The sequence below is a fragment of the Schistocerca serialis genome, chromosome 2 (genome assembly GCF_023864345.2).
Source record: "Schistocerca serialis cubense isolate TAMUIC-IGC-003099 chromosome 2, iqSchSeri2.2, whole genome shotgun sequence".
Classification (NCBI taxonomy): domain Eukaryota; kingdom Metazoa; phylum Arthropoda; class Insecta; order Orthoptera; family Acrididae; genus Schistocerca; species Schistocerca serialis.
Genome location: NC_064639.1, coordinates 63,339,996 through 63,366,805, shown reverse-complemented (window position 1 = coordinate 63,366,805; position 26,810 = coordinate 63,339,996). Strand labels below are relative to the sequence as shown.

At 37.6% G+C, this 26,810-nt stretch overlaps 1 protein-coding gene across 1 annotated transcript in view; it reads left to right on the top strand.

Moving 5' to 3' along the window:
• The window catches only part of LOC126455728 (phospholipid-transporting ATPase ABCA3), a 526,358-nt gene that overhangs the window by 19,269 nt on the left and 480,279 nt on the right, over positions 1–26,810 (top strand). Inside the window, exon 2 of the mRNA XM_050091496.1 lies at positions 23,790–24,040. Coding sequence (XP_049947453.1) covers positions 23,790–24,040 — 251 coding nt within the window. The remainder of the gene's footprint in view (positions 1–23,789; positions 24,041–26,810) is intronic.

Below are 26,810 nucleotides of genomic sequence, written 5' to 3'. Positions count from 1 at the left end.
GTCTTAAATTTACTTTTAGATACTGTTTGTACAATTTTAGGGAGCATATTAAACAGTTCGAGGCCTAAAAATTTATAACTATTATGTATCTTAGACAGTCTAGAGTATGGCAGATCAACTGTGTGGTTTCGTCTTGTATTGTGGGTGTGGACAGATGACCTAAGGGGATATTGAGCTATGTTTTCTTTTATGTGTAGTAAGCAATAATAGATGTACAAACAAGGAACTGTCATGATGTTAAGTTTTTGGAAATGTTCCCTGCATGTATCCCTAGGAGACAAACCCACTATACAGTGAAGAGCTTTTTTTTGCCATCTGAAAATTGATATTGAATTGGGAGAATTTCCCCAGAGCAGAATACCATATGAAAGATGGGGGTGGATATAAGCAAAATATGAATGCAGCAGTAAGTTTTGGCTGACATTACTCCTAAGCATATAAAGTAGGAACATAGCACGTGCAAGTTTAGAACAGACATATGTGATATGTTTATCCCAGCTAAGTTTCTGGTCAATCATCATTCCTAGCAGTTTAATGGACTTATTTTCTTTGTTTGATACCTTCAAATTAAAGAATATTTCCTCAGTTTTTGTTTCATTTATAAATATGGAGTTTGCACTAAATCAATGAACCGATTTTTCAAATATTATATTGTTTTATATCGTACAGATTCAAGAGTCTGTCCTGAATTGATAAAAGTTGTATCGTCTGCATAGAGGACTGTTTTACAGGGTAAATACTGTGGCATATCATTAACATATACTACAAACAGGAAGGGCCCAAGTATGGAGCCCTGTGGCACACCTCTTTTTATTGTTTGTGGGTTTGACAGCTGCCCATTTACACTAACAAATTGTACTCTGTTGCTTAAGTAGTATTCTAATAATTTCAGAGTGTCCTCTTCCATGCCGTAGTGTCTTAATTTCATGATCAAAGTACTATGAGATACAGTGTCAAATGCTTTACTCAGGTGTAGGAGAGTAGCACATGAGATTAATTTATTTTCAAAGCCATCATATATATCACTAACAATATTTTCAGCTGCTTTAACTGTGGATAGTTCAGACCTGAATCCATACTGTGAGTTACTTAACAAATTATTCCTCTCAAAATAGTGATTCATTTGTTGGTGAACATAGTCTTCGATTATTTTAGTTAGTATTGGGATTAATGAGATAGGGCGATAGTTACTTGGATTTGATTTATCTCCTTTCTTAAATATGGGAATAGTTACTGCTATATTCAAACAGTCAGGGAAAATCCCTTGCTGTAATATACATTAATGAGAGCGGTTAGAGGGGGCAGAAGATCACTTGATATCTTCTTTATGACAACGTTTGACAGACCATAGAAGTCCTCTGCTCTGGAACTACTTAGTTTGCCTATTGCTTTGCTAACATCATTTTCAGTTACTGTTGCCCAGCAGAATTTATGGACTACATACTTATTTGAACCTAAAAGAGTTTTAGCATCAAGCATGGCGTTGGGGGGAGACAAATCTTGTTGTAGACTGAAGTTAACAAAGTGTGAGTTTAAGATATCTGGAGCTATGGGTATAGCAAGTTGAGTTGTTGGTCTATTTATTTCACTTTTAATTACTTCCCAGGCAGCTTTACAGCTGTTTCTGGATTTAAGAATATAGTTATCATTCGCCCTACATTTTGCCAAACTTATTTCAGATCTATAAATTTTTCTTATTCTAATGTACATCTCTTTGTACTCGTTGCTGTTATGAGAGCTGTCCTTAAACATAAGAAGCATAATTCTGATGCTGTTGAGGTATGGTGTAAACCAATTATTTAGTCTCTGTGGTTTATGAGCTTGGTTATTATTCTGTCTTTTTACTAATCTAGGACAACACTCATCAAATATTCTTGCAATTTCCTCTATAAATAATTTGCTTGTGTTATTCACACACATATCTTTGTATAAGATGTCATTCCAGTTAACTGACCTTAATCTAGTTCTAAACTCTCTTATGTTGCATTCATTCATAGGTCTAACAGTTTTGTGTTGTTCATCTGGAATGCTGACTGGAACTGTAATCCATAGGCCATCATGGTCAGTTAGGCCTAACTTCACTACTCCAATTTCAACAATATTTTCATGGATTATATTGTCTAAGCATGCATTATATCTTGTAGGCTTATCATTTAGACAATAGCAATCAAAAGCTCTTAGGCTATCCAAGAATTACAATATGATATGACTCCGTACCCCGATGTCCATATTAATATCACTAAAAATTAACATTCTTTGGTATTTATATTTAGGCTTCGTTAGTAAGACTAACAGTTTTTTTAAATTTACCATAAATTCATATTCACTAGAAGATGGTGTGCGATATACAGGTGCAAGAATAATATTATGTTTAGGTATATGTACAACTGCAGCCTCAAAGATGGTGTCTATACACAGGTCTGTGACATCAATAGTAAAGTATTGTAGATTTAGTCTAGTCTTAATATATATTGCAACACCTCCATGTCCAATTGTTGATCTACAGTAACTAATAGCTAAGGAGTAACCAAATGGAATATTGAGGTCAATTTCTGATGAATATAGCCAGTGCTCATTTACACTAAGTATACCACAGTTGGAAGTTTCTAACCAGTACTGCAATTCTTCCAAGTTCTTTCTTAAAGACTGTATATTAATATGTAAAAACAAAAGACTATTTTTGCTAACCCTGGGCAGTAAAGATGAGGGTTCAGATTGTCTTCTTAAGGGCACTTCTATACAGCTGATATCTTGAGTTGTTTGTAAGTCTACTGCTGGTAGCCAGGCCCCATTTTGACAACGTTTGGATACATCTAGTTTCCTGGACTCAAGAGTGAATGGTTTGAAGGTTATTTTGATCCTGCTGGAGCATATCTGTTAATATTTTGCCAGACAGACCAGCAGGTTTTACAGGTTTCCTTGGTCCAGCGGTATTACTGTTAAGGTGGCCATTTCTTTACTCACAGTTTTGGTAATCAGTTTCGAGATTAATCTTCTTCCTTGGTTGTTGAGGTGGAATCCTTGTCGTGTATGGCACTCCCTGTCAAACCTGCTAGCTTTAATGATTGTGGTATTTTTGAATTTCGAACACAGGTGATATAGCCGTTTGTTTACGTCCAATACCTTGCGATTTACGCAGGATCGTTTTGTAAGATCATATCTAAATGGAACATCGACAACAAACACTTTTTTTGATGTGATACTTGGTAATGTGCTTCTTAAACCTTTTATTAAGTTCGCGCTGTTGTTTTTCGATATGTCATTTGTTCCAGTCATAATTACGACGACATCAGCTTCAGAAGCCTTTTTGTTAGTGTTTTGCAAGACATCCTTGGCTTCTGCTGAAGGATACACACACCCCAGACACTCGAGATTTACGTTTTCATTAAGGTAACTTGAAACATTACGACCTTGACTATCACTCAATAAGGTGATTTTACAGGTTTTACGTACTAAACTTTGACCATCACACTGTTTCACTCCTGTTTGAATTTCTTTTTGATATTTATTAGCACTATTATGTTTCACTGCATATGTTTCCTGATCGCTACTTCGTTCATGAAACTTGCTAGCATTCACACTGCGGCTACTTATGCTGTTTTTGGCATTATGCCGTTTTGCTGCGAATGTTTCTTGTTCATTACTTCGTTCACAAAGCTTACTTACGTTCACCCTACAGGTTTTTGCGCTGTCTTCTACCGGGCAGAGCTGCGAATATTTGTTTACGTCGGCGAACCTTACTCTTCTTGGTGGTTTATTTAATGCTGCTACGCTGTTATTATGGCGAACCGTTTCGCAGAGTGGAGGTTCCTTTACAGTACATGTTACCTTCGATATCTGCGATTTGTTATTTACTGCTTCTGAAGTCCCACATGCTCTCTGAGTGAGTCGTAACTGCTGATTTTCTTTCTTCAGGTATACGATTTCTTTATGTAGGACTTCCACAGTTTTCTGCAGACTGATTATTCGTTCGTTTAGCTTCACAGTAATATCACTACAAGGCACATATTTGTTGTTTTTTTACTACTGAACTATAACTTTCATACACACGCGAATTACAATCACTACCAGTTGCCGCCATCTTGAATCAGGCGTATATCACTATTATGACGATAGAGCCTTAAAAACTATTGCTGCTTTAAAATACCAATGCAAACCAAGTAACAATGCATTGTAGGGTTAAAACCTTCTAAAGGAACACAGCATTCCATTATGATCTTCTAGATTTTATAATATTCAGGGCACTTTCTGAGGTTTTATCATATGCTACACTGTAAAATAATGCAAAAACACTTCTTATTAGCATAGTTACTTTCCCTAAACCAAAGGAAAATCTTATAATATTGGAAGAGACTACAATTACACACTTTTTGATTTACAAATTCAAATTGTATTAATTTTTGTGTTTATCAGTAATCCATTTTCCCTACTTTTGATAGGTATTCTTACTCATCAATATGCAAGATCCAGAAATTAAACAATATAGCTTTGAAAGCTTAAAGGATGCTCTATCCAGCTGTGGCAAGAAAAAGAGGATTGAAGAAGACACAGTTCAGATATTGCCCCCCCCCCCCCGCCCCCCAAAGTACCCTAAAATTTGCAAATAGAAAATTTTGGCCAACTTTGCAGATGCATATCTTTTCATCTGGGCATCCAGTGTTAATTAAATTTGATTGCTATATAGACATAATAGATAGGATTAGCCATCTGAAGTTTTGGCGTGATTGGCTCACACAGAAATGGGTCTCAGAATAGCGCGACGAATTTTTTAGGCACCTTAGAGGCTTGTATCTATATTTCGGGATGGCTAAATCCCTAATTTTTGCCATTGTGTGATTCAGCATAAAAAGCTATCTATGTATATTAAAGCAAATGACCAAATGTTTGCTAGAACTTTTAAAACATTTGTGCTTTTGTACATGATGCAGAGGTGAGTAGCCTCATTTTAAAATCCCCTAAGAATTCAAACACTGAAGATACTGAACTGAAATTTGGTATATAACCATCAAAGACCATGTAGAACCTTCACACCAGATTTTGTTAACTTTGGAGATGGTCGAGTGGGGACACTTTTTAATATTGGTCCCTTTGATGTGGAATGACCGTTTTGAAGTTGTGTCTGTTTGACTAATTGTCTGAGGGTATTGTCGATACCTGCATTTTCCAGTGTTAGAAATACTGTCTGTCTGTCTACAGAAATGTGGGCTTTTATGAAATCAATGAATGTAATGACTGTTTTAAGGTTCCCTTTTGTGCTGATCCTGAGAATGGTTTTCAAGTTAAAAATTTGCTCTGAGCATGCTCTATTTTTTCCGAACTCCACTTTGTACTCACCAGTTGTATGTTTTGCTTGAAGTTCTATCATATTTGGCAGGGCTTTGGGCATAATTTTATAGGTAAATGGAAGCAGAGGTATGCCTCGATAATTGTTGGAGTCTGTCATGTTACGTAGCGGATGGATTATAGCTTGTTTCCAGTTATTCAGTATTCTTCCTCCCTCCCAGCAGTCTTTAATAGCGTCCTAAATGGTTTCAGCTGCCAGTTTCCTCAGAGTTTCTGTTTCTGAGCTTATATCTGTCTTCACCTGACACTCTGTTGTTTTTAAGCTGGCCAATGTACTGTTCAATTTGATCCACTGACAGTGGTTGTGGATGTGGAAATTTCTTTTGAGGCTATCTGAAAATTGGCCGTCATGTTGGTTCCTTGCAGTTTAGAAAATTTTTGAACTATTTTTGTTGTAACTCACGATTGTCTTCATTGTTGGTAATAAGTTCTTTTGTTGAATCTTTGAAGTGTGGGCTCTCTTCTTTGAAAACTTTGTAGAAGTCCCCCATGTTATTCCATCTGAAATTCGCATCTATTTCCTCTAATTGTTTTTTGTCATATTTCTGTTTCTCTGTTCGAATGATTTTTGATGTCTGTTTCCTGATCCTAGTGAATGTGTTCCAGTCTCTTTCCTTCTTGAAGGAGTTCCATTCTTTCCAAGCTGTCAGTCTACACTTCGTCACATATCTTATTCCATCACCTATGTTTCCTTCTTCTTCATGATTGTTCTAGTTATTTCACTGTTTCTACCTCTGCTTCTCTAATCTTGTCACAATTTTCCACCATCTCTTTGTGAAGCTTTTTAACAGATTCATTGCTGTTGTCTGACAGAAATTTTGTGTCAATTGTAAGGACTTTTTGAATTTTGGTCTTTGGTTTTTAGGTTGAAATTTGGCATCGATTTCTGTTAGAAAATGATGCTCATTTAGGCCTAGTCCTCATGAGAGCTGTACGTTCGCTATTTCTCTATGTTTTTGTTTGGTTATTGTCACATGATACAGTTGACTTGAGCATAAATGTGTATTAGGAGAGGACCAGGTCTTCTTTCTCCTTGGTAATTTTCTGAAAAAGATGGACATTAGTTTCAAGTCAACATGTCTGCAGAAGTTGATGACCTTTTCTCCATTCTTATTGGTGTGCTTGTGTGCTGGAAAGTTTCCCTCTGTTGCCTTGTATTTCTCTTCTGTATTGCAGTTCTTGGTTTAAAGTTTCATACGAGTAGTTTTATGGTGTTCTGGTATTCTTGATGTCTCATTTTCTAGTGTTTCCCAGAACAGTTCAACGTCTTATGGATTTTTTTCTATTGTCATTATTTGGGTAGCTGCATGTGCATTTATGATAGTATAGCCCTTGTTTGCTGATGTAAATGAGAGAAGTAATATTTGGACTAATGGGGATACAAAAGTTGTTACAGATTCTATCAACAAAAATAATTAGTTTTTGAAAATATAGTGTAATTGGATAGATAAAACATCTACTCACCAACAGTGGTAGGAGAACGTGCATGTAAAAAAGGTATTACATATGTAAGTTTTCAGAGCCAGTGGCTCCTTCTTGTGTCATAAAGGTTGAAGGGGAACAAAGAGGGGTGAAGGAAAAGGACTGGGGAGGTTTAGGTAAAGGGGTAGAGTTCAGGAAAGGCTTTTAGGATCCCAGGTCAGAGGAGACTTCTTTCCTTCCCATCCTGTGAAGTAAGTCTCATCTGACCGAGGGTTCTCGCTGGTCTGCCAGAGAATGTAGTCGTGTGTGCCTGTGTGTGTGTGTGTGTGTGTGTGTGTGTGTGTGTGTGTGTGTGTGTGTTGATTGAAAGTCCACTTTCTGACAGTCTTTTTGTTGTGTCTGTCTGCAGCTCAGCATTTCTGCGTTACAGTGAATACCAACTATCCTTTTGATAACATTGTTACCTTCCATCCTGGATTTTCCATTGTGTGATTCCACTGGTCACTTTTTTCTATCTAACAGATTATGAGCATGCAGCATAAAAAAGGAGCTTGGCAAAAAGATTTTTGAAGCCCTTGCAGTCCTGCATTTATTCCTATGTGTAAAGCCACAGAAGAAACAAAAATTGTTTCCAATTTTAAAGATTTTGATGTTCATCAAAATGTTCATCAAATTCGAGTGGATCTAGATGCAGATGGCATGCTTTTGAAAAGATTACACATCTTGTTACTTGTGCATATGACAATAAATGGTGAATGGCTTCTGTGCTGTTGGGAAATCAGAAAGGAGAAGTAAATCTTTTATTTATGCATCCATGTGGACCAGCTCTTTCCTTTTGATAAACAAAATCGTCAGATAAAGTGACTGTACTGAAAAAAGTTTCATACTACCTAAATTAAAAACAGCTGTCACTGAGAGCACATAGGCAATCAGATGAAAAGCTGTGAAAAGCCTCACAGATTATATAAGAAAAGAAATTGTTATTATATCAATAATCTATCATTACTGCTTGAGAGAAATAGGTTATGTCATTTAAAAGAAAACAGCAATATATCATCTTTTGACTCCTATTATATTGTTACTGGATCACCATCATGTCTTCTTTGTTGAAGATGAGTAGAAAGTTTCTCATTAATGGCACTCAAATAAATCATCATTGATAAAAACAGCTACATCATTGTTTGATGAATAATATTGATTAATATTAATGTATTTGTAAACTGAAATATAATTAAATAAATGTCCGCCTACTTAGCTGGGTGGTAACGTGCTTGCCTCCCTTGCACTGGGCCGGGGTGCTATTCCTGGCCGGGTTGGAGATTTTCTCCACTCAGGGACTGGGTTGTTGTGTTGACCTCGTCATCATTTTCATCCTCATCATTGGCTGCAAGGTGTCCAATGTGGCACTGACTGAAATAAGACTTGCACCCAGCAGCCGAACCCTGGGCAACAGTGCCATATGATCATTTGATTAAATAATTTATTCATAATATGTTGTTATGACGTGTGCTAAAATATTTGCATAGTTAACATTGGAAGGACAATCCTGTACTAATAAATCTGTAAAAATTGTTGTATATTTTTGTCGGACTGTTTGAACACACTAATCTCCAAAACTACTACGTGAGTTTTCATGGGGTAACTTGAGCACGGCTCGGGGCACTGTATTGCCTTAATTACATCAGAATCAGATCACGAGAAAATAAATAAATAAATAAAATAAAATAATGGAAAGAGGCTGTTGTAATTGAAAGTTTCATCCACACTAATATTATAAATGCAAAAGTAACTCTGTCTGCTACGTTTTCACCACTAAACTGCGTAACCAATGTTGTTGAAATTTGGTGATGAGATAGCTTGAATCCTGAGGAAGAGCATAGGCTGCTTTAGAAAGTGTGTAGTACAAGATACTTAAATGATCTGAGGAATATTACTGAATTAAGTAAAAATATTTTCTCTTTGAAGAAGCTATTTACTCTCTGACTTTAAATTTTTATCGTATTTGTAAAAATTCTTTTATTGGTTAATTTGTATTATGTGATACAATTCAGAGTAATGAATACAATGGTTATACAACTTTCAGCATTTTTAATCCTTACTTTTACACTGTTGTACAGTTTATATGTTGCTTAATGTGTAGCTACTTGAATAGCACATTGTGTAGATTCGTGCTCGTGCCTGTGCCGTTCCATACGCTCTGTTCGACAGCAGCGTGTCAACTCGTCTTGCATCGGGACAGCTTGGGAGTGGAGAGAGCAGGGCACACGTCACGAGCTGTGCTTAGCTGAACAGGCAGACTCGTAAAGGAAGCTAATGTTATTGCTCGTACGATAGCTTACTTACTGACCGTCACTTCTGATAACAAAATTACTGATATGCGAGCACAACCATGGGTAACAGCTAGTCTTAACTTTGCATTACAACTTATTACTAAGTCCAAAGCCCTACAGGTTATGCACTAGCTGCTGTGCACTCACCAGTAAAATAAAAATTATTTTAATATGTTCCCATTGGAATACCATCATGAAATTTGCCACGCCCATTAACAAAAAAGGCATGATTAACATAATTAAAAAAAGTAACATTACAGTTTTGAAATTTTCACAATTAAAAAAAATTTGTTTGGGAAAATTCAACATGGTATTCATATAATCAACTAGGTTGTTTTGTTGGCATAATTCAGTGAGCCATGTGCTATTTCTATTGGTAAATTTGTGTGCTGGATTGTTTTCTAATGTCTTCTTGTATCTGTGTTCTCTGCCAATTTGTGCATTGAAGTCACTGAGTAGAATTCTCATATTATATTTATTATATTTGGCAATTTTGGCCATCTCTGTTACAAGTTCTTCCCAGAACCTTTCTGTTTCTTCAGGCTCTTTCTTTATCACCATTTGTTGGTGCATGTACATTAATAAAACTGTAGTTTTTCTTTGTGTGTCTGAATCTTAGGATCATTAGTGATTGTTGATGGGTTTCACATGTAATGAGGCCAGCACTTCTTTGTCTACAATAAAGGCCATTCCAAAGAGTGCTGCTCCTTTGCCAGTTTTCTTGTTTGTTCCACTTTTGAAGATTCTGCATTTATTTTAGTCTATTGCTTCTGAATCTGAATAGCATGTTTTTTGCAATGTGAGAGTTTGAATTTTCTGCTTCGTGAGTTCTGTTGTGAGATTGTGTAATTTTACTATGTAATTTTCCTGCTTGACTGAGTGTCTCAATATTGAAAGTGCCTTTGTATGTATGTGTTTTTCATGGACGTTTACCAGAGCCCTCTGACCTCACTTTGGAAACATCCCAAAAAACAAAAAAAAATGTGGCGATCACCCATCCGTCATTTGGGAGAATTTCAGATTGATCATATTGCAATATCATATGACTACCAGAAATTCACAGTGTGCCAGTATGGAGAGGTGCAAATATCGATTCGGATAATTATTTAACCAAAATAAAAATTAAATTCACACTCAAGAGGAAATTCAAAAAGAAAAGCACCACTGATCCCAAACTTTGATCTAGACAAAATCAAAGACGCCAAAATCACTGAAAAATGGGAAGAACAACACACAGAAGATTGGAAGAAATTTCAAACTAAAATCATCAAAACACCAAAAGATGTGATCCCTTGTCACAAAAAACCAAAACACCCTTCGTGGAATCAAGGACGAGAACGAATTAGAAAAAAGAAGAAAGGCATTTCAAAAATATAATTGCAGCAAATCAGAAGAAACACAGAAGAAATTTTTTGAAATGTGCAAACAGACTCCCAAGATTTTAAGACAAATTAAACGTAAATATGTTGGTGAACAACTGTAGTCATTGAGGAAAATGTCAAAAACTACAACACATACGATTTCTATAAGAGCTTTGAAAACCAGATCAAAAACTCACCACAAAACATTTGCTTTCAAAAACAAGATGGCCCTGACAAATAAAGAAAATTGCCAAGTACTCGCCACATATTTTTCACAGCTTTTAAATTGTCCAGAACGCAAAGAGAGATTCCCAAAAGTGCAGCCAGAAATCTCACCACAGGTTTCATCACCACCAAAACAAGAAGAAATTTATGTGCACATCACGAAACTTAAAAGCAATAAAGCATCGGCGGAGGACAGAGTTGTAGTAGAACTCTTGAAGAATTTAGGCCCAAATTTACTCATAGAAATTACTCAAATAATCCGAAACATCTGGCAAACCGAGAAAATCCTGGATGATTGGAAGATTCCTCTGATTCATCCATTGCGTAAAAAGGTAATAAATCAGATGTAAACAAATATAGGGGGATCTCTGTATTACCATTCACCTACAAAATTCTATCAGCTTGTCTCTCGAATGTAACACAACAGCAATTAGAACCCAAAGTAGCAGAATATTAAGAAAGATCCCGACCGATCAGATCAAGTCTGGAGCAACTTTTCTACTTCGAGACCATACTCAAAATGCAATCTCTCAGACAAAAACCTGTAGTATGCACATTTTTAGATTTCAAAAAAGCATACGATTCAATAGACAGGCCCTTACTATTCCAAATTTTAGAAGAGAGGCGATTAGATCCCAATACATGAGATATCACAAAACAAACACTAGATAGCACAAAATCTACAGCAAAATTTTGGGGGAAATCTCAGAACCCTTCAACATTCAAACAGGTGTGAGACAAGGTGATGGGCTCTCTCCTATTCTGTTCAACATAGTTCTAGACAAAGGTATGGAAGAATGGGAGAAAGAACTTGAGAAAAGTGGGGTTTGGAAGCTAATCCTACTGGGCGATGCTGAAAACAACCTCTACATACCATACCTTGCATTTGTGAACAACTTGGCGATACTAACAGAGTATGAGCAGACTGCAGTCAAACAGATGGAAATATTCAAAGAATGCACAGAAAATGTAGGTTTACAAATTTCTTTTGAGAAAACTAAATGCTTTTGTTCAAAAACAGAAATTTCAAGCTTGAAAACAAAATATGGTAAAATTGACAGTGTTCCATACTTTAAATACGTTGAAGAATTCAGGGAAACCACCAAGTATTGGAAAAATCCCACAGCAACAGTGTCTCAAAAAATTAAAAAAGTGTTAGGATTAACACAAAACCTCTTCAACAAAAAATTGATGTCAAGAGGGGCAAAAATTCGACACAACAATACTCTCATAAAACCAGGAATCCTCTACGCAAGTGAAACACTAACCCTTAACAGAAATTGACAACTTGAGACATCAAAAAAGAAGAGAGAAAGATCATCAGGAAAATTCTAGGAGGAAGACATACCCAAGACGGTTGTAGGGTACAAGCAATTAAAACAACAGAAAAGTTTCCAAACATTGAAATTGATATTAGGAGAAGGTGAACAAAATTCTTTGGCCATCTCAGCCAACTACCTGAAAAATGATTGACGAAGAGAATAATAGATTATGTAACCTCACTTAAGAATTCCACACCTTGGCTAGATGAAATTCAAAAGGACGTAAAGCCAAAAGGAAGTTTTGTTAGAGCAACCAAAAGAAAACCAAAGTGATCAGATGACCATAAACAAGGCTTTTTGGAAAGTATGAAAGTCTATTGGAAGAACAAGAAGAAGTCAAAGAAAAATTAATCGAGTTATTTGCTTAACACCTACCATTTCTGGGGAGAATTCGCCAATAATAATAATAATAATAATAATAATTATAATATAATCAAGTAGCTCACATTTTTAAGCTTATAAGAAACTAAATCTACCCCCATGAACCATGGACCTTGCCGTTGGTGGGGAGGCTTGCGTGCCTCAGCGATACAGATGGCCGTACCGTAGGTGCAACCACATCGGAGGGGTATCTGTTGAGAGGCCAGACAAATGTGTGGTTCCTGAAGAGGGGCAGCAGCCTTTTCAGTAGTTGCAGGGGCAACAGTCTGGATGATTGAGAGATCTGGCCTTGCATCGCTAACCAAAACGGCCTTGCTGTGCTGGTACTGTGAACGGCTGAAAGCAAGGGGAAACTACAGCTGTAATTTTTCCCGAGGGCATGCAGCTTTACTGTATGGTTAAATGATGATGGCGTCCTCTCGGGTAAAATATTCCAGAGGTAAAATAGTCCCCCATTCGGATCTCCGGGCGGGGACTACTCAAGAGGATGCCGTTATCAGGAGAAAGAAAACTGGCGTTCTACGGATCGGAGCGTGGAATGTCAGATCCCTTAATCGGGCAGGTAGTATAGAAAATTTCAAAAGGGAAATTGATAGGTTGAAGTTAGATATAGTGGGAATTAGTGAAGTTCGGTGGCAGGAGTAACAAGACTTTTGGTCAGGTGAATACAGGGTTATAAATACAAAATCAAATAGGGGTAATGCAGGAGTAGGTTTAATAATGAATAAAAAAAATAGGAGTGCGGGTAAGCTACTATCAACAGCATAGCGAACGCATTATTGTGGCCAAGATAGACACGAAGCCCACGCCTAATACAGTAGTACAAGTTTATATGCCAACTAGCTCTGCAGATGATGAAGAAATAGATGTAATATATGATGAGATAAAAGAAATTATTCAGGTAGTGAAGGGAGACGAAAATTTAATAGTCATGGGTGACTTGAATTCGAGAGTAGGAAAAAGGAGAGAAGGAAACATAGTGGGTGATTATGGATTGAGGGAGAGAAATGAAAGAGGAAGCCGTCTGGTAGAATTTTGCACAGAGCATAACTTAATCATAGCTAACACTTGGTTCAAGAATCATAAAAGAAGGTTGTATACATGGAAGAATCCTGGAGATACTAGAAGGTATCAGATAGATAATATAATGGTAAGACAGAGATTTAGGAACCAGGTTTTAAATTGTAAGACATTTCCAGGGCCAGATGTGGACTCGGACCACAATCAATTGGTTATGAACTGTAGATTAAAACTGAAGAAGTTGGAAAAAGGTGGGAATTTAAGGAGGTGAGACCTGGATAAATTGACTAAACCAGAGGTTGTACAGAGTTTCAGGGACAGCATAAGGGAACAATTGACAGGAATGGGGGAAAGAAATACAGTAGAAGACAAATGGGTAGCTCTGAGGGATGAAGTAGTGAAGGCAGCAGAGGATCAAGTAGGTAAAAAGACGAGCGCTGGTAGAAATCCTTGGGTAACAGAAGAAATATTGAATTTAATTGATGAAAGGTGAAAATACAAAAATGCAGTTAATGAAGCAGGCAAAAAGGAATACAAACGTCTCAAAAGTGAGATCGAGAGGAAATGCAAAATGGCTAAGCAGGCATGGCTAGAGGACAAATGTAAGGATGTAGAGGCTTATCTCACTAGGGGTAAGATAGATACTGCCTACAGGAAAGTTAAAGAGATCTTTGGAGAAAAGAGAACCACTTGCATGAATATCAAGAGCTCAGATGGAAACCCAGTTCTAAGCAAAGAAGGGAAAGCTGAAAGGTGGAAGGAGTATATAGAGATTCTATAAAGGGCGATGTACTTGAGGACAATATTATGGAAATGGAAGAGGATGTAGATGAAGAAGAAATGGGAGATACGATACTGTGTGAAGAGTTTGACAGAGGACTGAAAAACCTGAGTCGAAACAAGGCCCCGGGAGTAACAACATTCCATTGGAACTACTGACGGCCTTGGGAGAGCCAGTCCTGACAAAACTCTACCATCTGGTGAGCAAGATGTATGAGACAGGCGAAATACCCTCAGACTTCAGTAAGTATATAATAATTCCAATCCCAAAGAAAGCAGGTGTTGACAGATGTGAAAATTACCAAACTATCAGTTTAATAAGTCACAGCTGCAAAATACTAACGCAAATTCTTTACAGACAAATGGAAAAACTGGTAGAAGCTGACCTTGGCAAAGATCAGTTTGGATTCTGCAGAAATGTTGGAACATGTGAGGCAATACTGACCCTACGACTTATCTTAGAAAATAGATTAAGGAAAAGCTAACCTACATTTCTAGCATTTGTAGATTTATAGAAAGCTTTTGACAATGTTGACTGGAATACTCTCTTTCAAATTCTAAAGGTGGCAGGGGCAAAATACAGGGAGCGAAAGGCTATTTACAATTTGTACAGAAACCAGATGGCAGTTATAAGAGTCGAGGGGCATGAAAGGGCAGCAGCGGTAGGGAAGGGAGTGAGACAGGGTTGTAGCCTGTCCCGCATGTTATTCAATCTGTATACTGAGCAAGCAGTAAAGGAAACAAAAGAAAAATTCAGAGTAGGTATTAAAGTCCATGGAGAAGAAATAAAAACGTTGAGGTTCGCCGATGACATTGTAATTCTGTCAGACACAGCAAAGGACTTGGAAGAGCAGTTGAACTGAATGGACAGTGTCTTGAAAGGAGGATGTAAGATGAACATCAACAAAAGCAAAATGAGGATAATGGAATGTAGTCGAATTAAGTCGAGTGATGTTGAGGGAATTAGATTAGGCAATGAGACACTTAAAGTAGTAAAGGAGTTTTGCTATTTGGGGAGCAAAATAACTGATGATGGTCGAATTAGAGAGGATATAAAATGTAGACTGGCAATGGCAAGGAAAGCGTTTCTGAAGAAGAGAAATTTGCTAACATCGAGTATAGATTTAAGTGTCAGGAAGTCGTTTCTTTAAGTATTTGCATGGAGTGTAGCCTTGTATGGAAGTGAAACATGGACGATAAATAGTTTGGACAAGAAGAGAATAGAAGCTTTCGAAATGTGGTGCTACAGAAGAATGCTGAAGATTAGGTGGGCAGATCACATAACTAATGAGGAGGTATTGAATAGAATTGGGGAGAAGAGGAGTTTGTGGCACAACATGACAAGAAGAAGGGATCAGTTGGTAGGACATGTTCTGAGGCATCAAGGGATCACAAATTTAGCATTGGAGGGCAGCTTGGGGGGTAAAAATCGTAGAGGGAGACCAAGAGATGAGTACACTAAGCAGATTGAGAATGATGTAGGTTGCAGTTAGTACTGGGAGATGAAGAAGCTTGCACAGGATAGAGTAGCATGGAGAGCTGCATCAAACCAGTCTCAGGACTGAAGACAACAACAACAACAAGAAACTAAATAAAATGGTGCAAAATTGTAAATCTGTAGGTCAAACAGTTTTTGATATTTGTTGATTTTAAGATTTAAAAACATTGCAAAATTTCCAAAATTTGAAAAAAATTAACAACTCGAAAGTGAAAGGTGCAAAAACTGTACTTTGGGGATTTGCTTGTGAGCAACTAGCACTGTGAAAGCAGAAAAACCTACCAAAATCTGAGATGTCATATATCAGACTAGTGGTTAATTTCATGTGGACCGACCTGGATCAGGCGTTAAGTTGTCAGATGAGCCTTAAATTGAGAATTACAATTAAATGAGAATGAATTCAAGTTACTGGAACACTGTATTGTTCAAAATAGCAGTTTCTGTGAAATAACATGCATTCTGCATTCCCCACATACCCAAAGGCTGATTTGTGCTTGATCTCATGTACAGCTTCACCAGATGCTTTGTACCGAGATCCTTTGTACCTACCATGCTTCCAAACACCCTGTGACTTACAATTTTTTCGTTGTAGATCAAAGCACTGTCTCTCTTCCAGTTCTAAAGCCCTGCTCTGAATGGTGGGGAGAAAAGCTCCATTTGTACATTTGTGGTGCTGATAATGCAGCTTCACTAAAGAGTCGTATGGTATGAATATACCATAGCCTGCCTTAGCACAATAAGTCTGGCAGAAGTGAACCACAAAACTGCTGTCTGGTACCCTTGACATTCATCTGTTCATAGAGCCTCAGAACATATTCAGAGCCCAAACATGATGAGGTATCTCGAACAAATGACCTTATCCATGACAACCGGCACATATTCCAAGAACATCGATTATGGGAAACCCAACAGTGCTTTCTCACTTGATATCCTGAAAGCCGTGGATCGAGGTAATTGAGTAGGTGCAGTATTTCTTGACTTCCAAAAAGCTCCCACGCCAACCCTTTTAAAGACAATTCAGTCACATAGAGTATCAAATAAAATTTGTTTCCGGACTAAGAATTCTTCACTAGGGAGGACCTGACATTTTATCTTGGTGGGAGAAAGGCATAGAAGTAACTTTAGGAGTTCCCCTGAGAAGTGTTTTGGAATCCTTGCTATTCATGTTGTATATTAATGATGTAGCAAACAGTATTAATAGCAACATCTGACTTTTTGAATATGCAGTTATCTGTAATGAAATACTGTTCGTAAAATGTGTGAGCATATTCAGGAACGCACAAAAAAAAAGAACTCCAGGGATGCAAGCACCAGCCATGGAAGTCTGCATCGTATGAGCAGATACCTTCATGGGGAAAAGTTAAGCTGTTAGTAGCAGCATGGAAGACAAGCTGTGATTAATTACAGCAAAGATGAGGCATTTATGGAATCATTCTTCCTGTGTTCCATGAGATAATGGAATGGGAAAAAGTAACATGTGGTAGCGGAGGAAGCCCCTTTTGCTAGGCTCTCCAGATGTGGACGTAAATGTAGATAACCAGTTTGAAGAGTAACACGCTGGAATTCTGTTTGTCTAATGATAGGCATTGTCAGGCTTAATTACTGTTACTTTAATATTCTCTTAGTTAAAAACAAATCTGGTCAGCTTACACATATTTAGCGAAAATGAACTCTACTCTTGAACAACTGATTTTCCACATCTTTTGTCCACTTTAGAACATGCTTGACATATCCAGCATAGATGTAGATGTAATGCAATTTTTTACACCATTGAAAGGACCAAAATTTTGTTTCCTCAAAGAACATCACATGTAGATGTATGAGTATTATTCGTATGTGTATGAATATAATGTTATATCAATATAGTACATAAAAATATATTTGTATTAATGAAATCTCTTCACTAGGTTGTCACATTGTGTATACTGTCCTCATTGCATTTGATTATATCCAAACTGTTAGAGATAATACAAGGGTCATTTCAAAAGTCCTGGGCACTGTAAGATGGAACTGAAAAAACTAATTTATTTTACGAAGTACCTTTACAGGCCTTAATAATAATTTCCAGTTTTGCGTATGAAGCCTTCCCAGTCTTTTGGCAACTTCTGTATTTTGGGTAGGGCAGCTCCATTGTTGGGCTGTCTGACTACTGGGCTTATCTCACTGGAATCTTCATCTATTGTACCAAAAGGTTTTCTGCTGAATTCTTCCTCCAATTTGGGAAAGAAATCAAAGCCTGGTGGGCTCATATCAGGACTGTACAGTTGGTGGAGAAATATTTTCGATCCATATTTGTCGAGCATTTCTCTCACTGGTAGGGCAATGTGCAGTCTTGCATTATCGTCCAAAATACGGTCACCACATGCAAACATCTCAGGCCTTCTTTGACGAATTTTTGGGTGCAAAATATTTGCAGAAACAGCTTGTAGCATGTGTCTGTTAACTGCAAATGTCCCGTGCAACACTCTGTCTATAGATGTGACTTCATTCACGTCATATGGAAAGATCTGTTTCACCTTTGATTGTTGGCAGTGGAATTTTGACAGTTGTGTAAGTTGGGATTTTTCCATTGTGATGGCTGAGACTTCAGTTCTGGCTCAAAATCTTGCATACAGGTTTCATGAAGTACAACAGTCCTTATCAGAAACAGTTCTGCTTCTGTTTGATAACATTGAAGCCATCTTAATGTGATTCTTTTGTGACCTTCTTTCTGCTCCAAGAATGAAATTTTCAATCTGCAGTGGAGTGTGTGCTGATATGACACTTACACTTAATTTTTGCATCTGTCAACACCTGCTTCCTTTGGCATTGGAATTATTATATTCTTCTTGAAGTCTGATGGTATTTCGCTGGTCTCATACATCTTGCTCACCAGATGGTAGAGTTTTGTCAGGACTAGCTCTCCCAAGGCGGTCAGTAGTTCTAATGGAATGTTGTCTACTCCCGGGGCCTTGTTTTGACTCAGGTCTTTCAGTGCTCTGTCAAACTCTTCACGCAGTATCATATCTCCCATTTCATCTTCATCTACATCCTCTTCCATTTCCATAATACTGTCCTCAAGTACATTCCCTTGTATAGACCCTCTATATACTCCTTCCACCTTTCAGCTTTCCCTTCTTTGCTTAGAACTGGGTTTCCATCTGAGCTCTTGATATTCATACAAGTGGTTCTCTTTTCTCCAAAGATCTCTTTAATTTTCCTGTAGGCAGTATCTATCTCACCCCTAGTGAGATAAGCTTCTACATCCTTACATTCGTCCTCTAGCCATCCCTGCTTATCCATTTTGCACTTCCTGTCAATCTCATTTTTGAGACGTTTGTATTCCTTTTTGCCTGCTTCATTTATTGCATTTTTATATTTTCTCCTTTCATCAATTAAATTCAATATTTCTTCTGTTACCCAAGGATTTCTACCAGCGCTCGTCTTTTTACCTACTTGATCCTCTGCGGCCTTCACTACTTCCTCCCTCAAAGCTATCCATTCTTCTTCTACTGTATTTCTTTCCCCCATTCCTGTCAATTTTTCCATTATACTCTCCCTGAAACTCTGTACAACCTCTGGTTTAGTCAGTTTATCCAGGTCCCATCTCCTTAAATTCCCATCTTTTTGCAGTTTCTTCAGTTTTTATCTACAATTCATAAGCAATAGATTGTGGTCAGAGTCCACATCTGGCCCTGGAAATGTCTTACAATTTAAAACCTGGTTCCTCCACCTCTGTCTTACCATTATATTATCTATCTGAAACCTGTCAGTATCTCCAGACTTCTTCCATGTATACAACCTTCTTTTATGATTCTTGAACCAGGTGTTAGCTATGATTAAGTTGTGCTCTGTGCAAAATTCTACCAGACAGCTTCCTCTTTCATTTCTTCCCCCCAATCCATAATCACCTACTACGTTTCCTTCTCTTCCTTTCCCTACTACCGAATTCCAGTCACCCATGACTATTAAATTTTCGTCTCCCTTCACTATTTGAATAATTTCTTTTATCTCCTTATACATTTCTTCAATTTCTTCATCATCTGCAGAGCTAGTTGGCATATAAACTTGTACTACTGTAGTAGGCATGGGCTTTGTGGCTATCTTGGCCACAATAATGCGTTCACTATGCTGTTTGTAGCAGCTTACCTGCACACATATTTTTTTATTCATTATTAAATCTACTCCTGCATTACCCCTATTTGATTTTATATTTATAACCCTGTATTCACCTGACCAAAAGTCTTGTTCCTCCCGCCACCAAACTTCACTAATTCCCACTATATCTAACTTTAACCTATCCATTTCCCTTTTGAAATTTTCTATACTACCTGCCCGATTAAGGGATCTGACATTCCACGCTCCGATCCGTAGAACGCCAGTGTTCTTTCTCCTGGTAACAACGTCCTCTTGAGTAGTCTCCACCCGGAAATCCGAATGGGGGACTATTTTACCTCCGGAATATTTTACCCGAGAGGACGCCATCATCATTTAACCATACAGTAAAGCTGCATGCCCTCGGGAAAAATTACAGCTGTAGTTTCCCCTTGCTTTCAGCCGTTCGCAGTACCAGCACAGCAAAGCCGTTTTGGTTAGTGTTACAAGGCTAGATCAGTGAATCATCCAAACTGTTGCCCCTGCAACTACTGAAAAGGCTGCTGCCTCTCTTCAGGACCCACACATTTGTCTGGCCTCTCAACAGATACCCCACCAATGGCAAGGCCCATGGTTCATGGGGGGAGGAACACAGAACAAGGTTTGAACTCAGAATCTTTCGCTTAGCAGCCAAACACTTTAACCATTACGCTAACGCAGCTCATCAGTCTCACAGATACTGTGATTATTTCTGGTGACTTTATTATGAATTATATCGTGTGCACTGTGACTTATATTTCTGTCACTGCAAGTCATGCCATTGTGAAGTTCAACAAATGCTGTACCACCAATTAATGCCAAAATTATTGCTCTTTTGGATTTATTGACTTAGGAAGAGGTGCACTTCTCTATGCCTGTTTAAACAATGTACTGTACAACTGCAACTGGCCGTCCAGAAGCATTATAATGCTAATAAAGTGGGAGAGGCCACTTTAAACTCCACTGCTGTGTTGTCTACATCATTTTGGTACTATCCTTTTTCAGAATAATATTGCAGCACGTCAAGATAGGAGACTTCACACTAAATGGAACTGAATGGAAAACCAGTAAGGGGAACATCACGGTCACTGCTCACTGTGATGAGTGCTGCCTAGTGGCATTGCAGACATGTAACGCATATAAGCAAAGTATATAAATAGAGCAGACCGGAATGGGGAATTATTCTAGTGACGATAGGGGCTGCAAACTGGGAAATCCGCAGATGTGAGCAACTTTCACAAAGGTCTGCTAACTGGGTGCAAGTATTTCAGACACAGCAAAGCTGATTGACTGTTCATGTACTAAAGTCATGAGCATCTATAGAAAATTGTTGAAGGACAGTGAAATCACAAGTAGACAAGTTGTCAGACGTTCACTCCTCATAACAGAATGTGGATGTCAGAAGTTTGTCCATTCTGTAAAGCAGTATAGGTGGCAATCTGTGGCAGATCTGATGACAGAATATGTTGCTTGTGCAGTCCCAAGTATTTCAGAACACACCATTCAGTGCACACTGTCGAATGTGGAGCTGCTGTAACACAGTGTATCCATCAGTTGCCTTCTCTGTGAAAAACCATCAGCTCATAATTTGTGGGAATTGCTCAACCCGTCTGGTGACATCTCTTGCCGCATACATCTGTGGACTTGTCAGATCTGCACTGAGCAGAATCCCCACTGCATCAAATTTCCACACTATTGAGTAGGTGGTCACCGTGTCACAATGTTTTATCTACCTCTCTTCCCTCCCGTCACCTGTCCTTCGCCTTCTAAAAGGATTCACTCCCTGCCTCAATCCCTCCTTTTACCACGGTGTGGTTGACGCAAGTGAAGGCGTAAGGTGAAAAGGGTGAAAGTAAAGGGAAAGGTTGCTTTGCAGTATTCTGTTAGAATACAAACCTTTTGGTTATTAATGTAGAACATGAAATTGTGTTTCTGTTCCTAATGAACATGTTTCTCCTCTATAAAGCAAGAGGCCTCTCAGTTTCAGATTTTATCACGATTTGTCTTACTGACGTGGTGTTTAGTTGATTTTGTCATTTTTGCCCATTTATTTGAAATAAAAGATAATTTTACTATTGATAGTTAATGGAAAAAATAATAATTGAAGCTTCAAATAATTCTCATTATTCAGTGTGGTGGAAGAAGGAATTATATTATTTCAGCAATGAGACTCTGAATACTTATGTTTGTTGACACTCAGAAACTATTCTTTTCAAGATTTTTTTTTATTCAACACAGTGTATGAGGTATCCTCTATATAGTCACACCTTATTTCAGTCATGATAACAGGCAAGTTATAACTCAGTTTGAATGAATTACAACTGAAGATGTAGAAAAAATAGTATTCTTCCTTAAAAATAAAAATTTGACTGAATGGAACGAACTGCCAACCAGAGTAATTAAAACAGTTTCTAGTATAATATCAGGACCCTTATCAGAAATAATAAATCAGTCATGTGAAGAAGGATGCTTCCCTAGATGGTCTAAGAATGGCTCAAAAGAAGATGTAGGAAACTACCAACTAGTAAGTCTTCTCTCAATATTTTCAGAAGTACTTGAAAAAGTTGTTGCAAAACAGATCCAAAATTTCACGGCAAAATCTAATATAGTATGATATGTACCATCAACAAATATATTGAGAAAATTTGCTTATCTCTGGACAAATCCCAAAAAATCACAGGAATTTTCTGTGATCTCACGAAGACTTTTGACTGTGTAAAACACTCTCTACTGTTATGTAAATTAGAAAGATGCAGAGTAAACGACAGTGCTTATGGTTTAAAATTAACAGACAGAAAGCAAAGGATAGTTGTAACATCAGATACAGGAAATTGTTTCTCAGATTGGAAAATTATTTCTGAGGGAGTTGTACAAAGTTCCACCTTAGGCCTAATCCTGTTTTTCTTTGATGTAAATGATTTATCTCTAAATATAACATCCCATCCAGTTTTATTTGCAGATGACACATCTGTACTCATTGAAAGTGTGACCACAGAACAAATTCCCCAAAAAGACATTGACATCCTAAAGAGTTTAGAGCATTGAACGAAAACTTAACATGAAAAAAAAAAAGCCTTAGACAATTTAAAAGTGAACAACAAAATGAAGTGGGTTCTCCATTACCCGTAAAAGCCAGCAACTTAGGGAAGCAGAATCTGTCAGAGTCCTGAGGATGTTTCTAGGAAAAAAATTATCCTGGTCTTCACATATAGCTATTTAGCAAACAAACTAAATGGTCTTGCATTTGTAGTGACAATATTTCCTTACGCAAGTGACATTGAGCCTAGGAAAGTTGTTCACCACAGCTGCTTTGAAGTTAATCACAGATACTTTGAAGTGATTGAAAGATACGGAATAATGTTTTTAGGGAATGCAAGTCATGTAAATAGAATGTTACTAATTTAAAAACCTGTTATTAGAAATATGTGTAATATCAAATCTAGAGAGTCATGCTAACCTTTATTCACGTATCTAAATATTTTAACTATTCCATATATTTACATTTATGAACTGTTTGTCTTTATCCATACCAGTCCAGAATTATGTATAAAAAGCATTTTCAAGAAACAAAGATAATATCATACCGGCATCTCATTTTAAACTGAAACTCTGCTCTCAGACTCTTCAATACATGACTATAAAAATTTATAATAAATTGATAATGAAAACTTTCAAGTATGAAGATAATATTATATGCCATCCTAGTACAAAAATTTTATTATTCACTCATGGAATTTTTAAATGGTGATGAAGATGTATTTGTAGAGTAATGAAACAGATTTGTAATGATTTTTGTAAATTAAGATTTTTGTTCTTTATTTGACACAGTGTATGTATCTCTGGTACGTTATCTGCTGTACTTTAAATCAGTGATTTATGCATGTACTCAGGTGACTCTTATTCTCTTTCATTTGTATCCATTGTTCCTTCTCATTTGATATACATAAGAAGATTACATGAAATCATGTATTTCTAAACTTTCTTTCTTTTTCAGACTACTGTTCCCAAGGATTTATTAAACTTCAGTATGCAGTCTCTGCATCTATAATACAGTACGTTTCTAATATGAGCTGGGAAGATCTGCCAGAAGTGAGGCTACAGCGATATCCGTATATACCGTACATCAATGATCCCATGCTGGTGGCAATGGCCCAGTTTGTGCCTCTCATCATCATGTCAAGTTTTGTCTACACTTGTATTAGCACCATTAAATTTGTCACAACAGAAAAGGAAAACCAAATGAAGGTATTATATAAAAATAAAATAACTAAATGTCAGGGATAACTACAAGGATAAAAAATGTTGACATTGTGTGTTTTAATCTTTTGGCTGCTGTAGATGTGTGTACACATTGGGTTGCTCCTAGTACCAGGTGATATAGGAACATTTTAATATGCTGTCATTACTTTCCACCAGTACTGTCATTGTTTTTATTTATACTCCTCTTCTAACTCCTGGCTGCTGCGGAAGAGTCTAGATGCAGTTTTGTTGAGGTCTCGCTACTGTGGACATGGTAACATGCATAACCATGTTTTCACCACCTGATTTCCCCATATGTGTCTAAGATTCAGTCGACTTATAGTTTTTTATGCATTTCTGATGCTCTTTTCTGTTGCAATTTTCAGTTTTACTTTGATTATTCTTCAGGGTTGCAGCTTTGTTCTACATAGGCAGAACACATTTTATTTTTGCAAAGAAAATTACATGCTGTTGTGGGTACAAAAAGGAAGAATTGTGGATATACTTGGCAGGCAAGAGGGAGAACAAATTCTTGCAGACTCATGATAATGGTAATGCTTGTAACAGAATTTCATAGTCAGCTAAGTCCTCAGCCTTGTATCTCAGCAGAGATATAAACACAAGGTTGCCACAAGTTCTGCATATCAGGGTATTTCAGACATGTCAGGGAAATGCCATGGAAATTTGAAATAAACACTAAAAAGTCTTGATTTTTGCTGAACAGAAGAAATTGTTTGCTTATGGAGAGGATACTCATTGTCACTAGCTGCTGGGTGTCGTATGCCCCATTCCTACGCTGTACTTCCTACCAGTTCTCCCCTCCCAGCCTCTTTCCTAAGCATGGAGTGGTTCTCTTGAGTATTCACACAAGGAATCTGTGGCATGGATTGATAACCACAGTCTCTGTTTGTCAGCATGCTTTTGGTTACTAGTGAATATGGGCACGAATAGCTGGCCACGCACAAGAAGATTTGTGAGACGGACCAGAACCGTGGGCCACTGCTGCAGTATGTCATGTTATTCATGTGAGAAGCATTTACAGTGTATAAAATAATGTACAGTATTTACATGTCGTGTGTATATATATTTACAAGACACTTATTTATTTTTTGCCGCCCAGAAGTTAGAGACCAATATTGCATTTGGCGTTGTGTGTACCAGGTCTTCTGTTGTGCATGTTGCTGGACATTGGGTACACTGGAGCAGGTAGAGGGTCGTCTGCATTGCTCCACACTCACAGAGTGGCGGCTCCTCTAGGAAACCCAATTTAGTCAAATTGCTCTTACATTTCGTGAGACCCGAGCGTAGTCTGTTGAGGGATCTCCACGTATTCCAATTCTCTGTGTAGCCGGGTGGTAGTCTTTCGCTTGGTGTAATCTGTCCCACAGTACCTGTAAGCCTTGCACGCCATAGTTCAATTCGGCATTACTGTGGTGTTCCAGCTAGAGCCTCTGTAGATCTGAGGAAGCTCTTTCTGGATTTTAGTCGTGGGTTTGCTGATGAATGGGCCCATTGGATCTGGTCTCTGCAATCTGTCCACAGGCTGGGTCCATTTGTGTGTGGTGTCGATCAGTGGATTTTTAGGATTTATCCGTGGACCTAGGACTGTCGCACACTCTGGACAGGCTTGAGGTAGAGGGCAACGGATTTAAGGAGTTTTGGTGTTTTATAGGCGTTTTATTTATTGTAGTACATTTTCACTCTTTGAAAGTAGTTTATATACTTGAGAGAAAGTATGGATGACATCGGGAACTAAATTGTGGCAGTCACTGGCAGTTTGTGTATTATCGACTCCTATTTTTCTCGAAAGAAATGGACACAGCACAACAGGTAATAGCCTACAATAATGAACATAGTACAATCAAAATTCTATTGGTGCTCACTTGTTTCAAGACGCTTACATCTTTCTGAAGTTATTTATGAAATTATTATTTTAAATCAATCTTTGCAACTACAAGACAATCCATATTTTTGTCACCAAATGCATTTGTTTTATTGACATAAAATATCTTCAGTGGTATACAATGAAACATTTTTACAATCTGGCTTGCTTTCTGCATCTAATATAGTTTGTTAAAAAGTTGTGGATGTTACTTATGCTATGTTATGTCCAGATTTCACCCACCTCAGGAAATACCATCTGCTTGCATGTCTTTTAGGTATTCCCTAGTTTGGCACTGTTGTTTCTTGTATTGTAGTTGCAAAGGCAGATTTAAAATACCTTCAGTTGTTATAAAGACACATACACATACAATTGAACATTTTTTTCTGAAACATCACCTCATATTTTGTAGCTTAGTTTTTATAACACTGTGGTCCATAATTGAAAGACAATCTAGAAATGTTTCTACCATCTCTTTGTATGCCTTGTGTTTTACATTTTTGTTTGTGTAACATTCATGTGTCAGTTTTCACAAGCAAGGTATTTCACATTACGGTTGTATAAGTTTTTTGGATAAATAAAAAATCTACCTACCAAGCAAAAGGTTTTATGTATGCAAGCTTTCAGATCTGTGGCACTTCTTACAGCAGAAGGGTTGAAGAGGAAGGAAGAGGTGAATGAGAAAAACTGGAGACATTTAGGAAAACGGGAGGAGTTCAGAAAAGACACCCCTGACCCAGGTTTCTGGGTGACTTTTCTGAACTCTGCCTCTTTTCCTAAACCTGCCCAGTTCTTTTCCTTCACCCCTCTTCCTTCCTCTTCAACCCTTCCGCCAGAAGAAGGAGCCACTGGCTCCTAAAGCTTGCATATGTAAAACCTTTCTTTATACGTGTG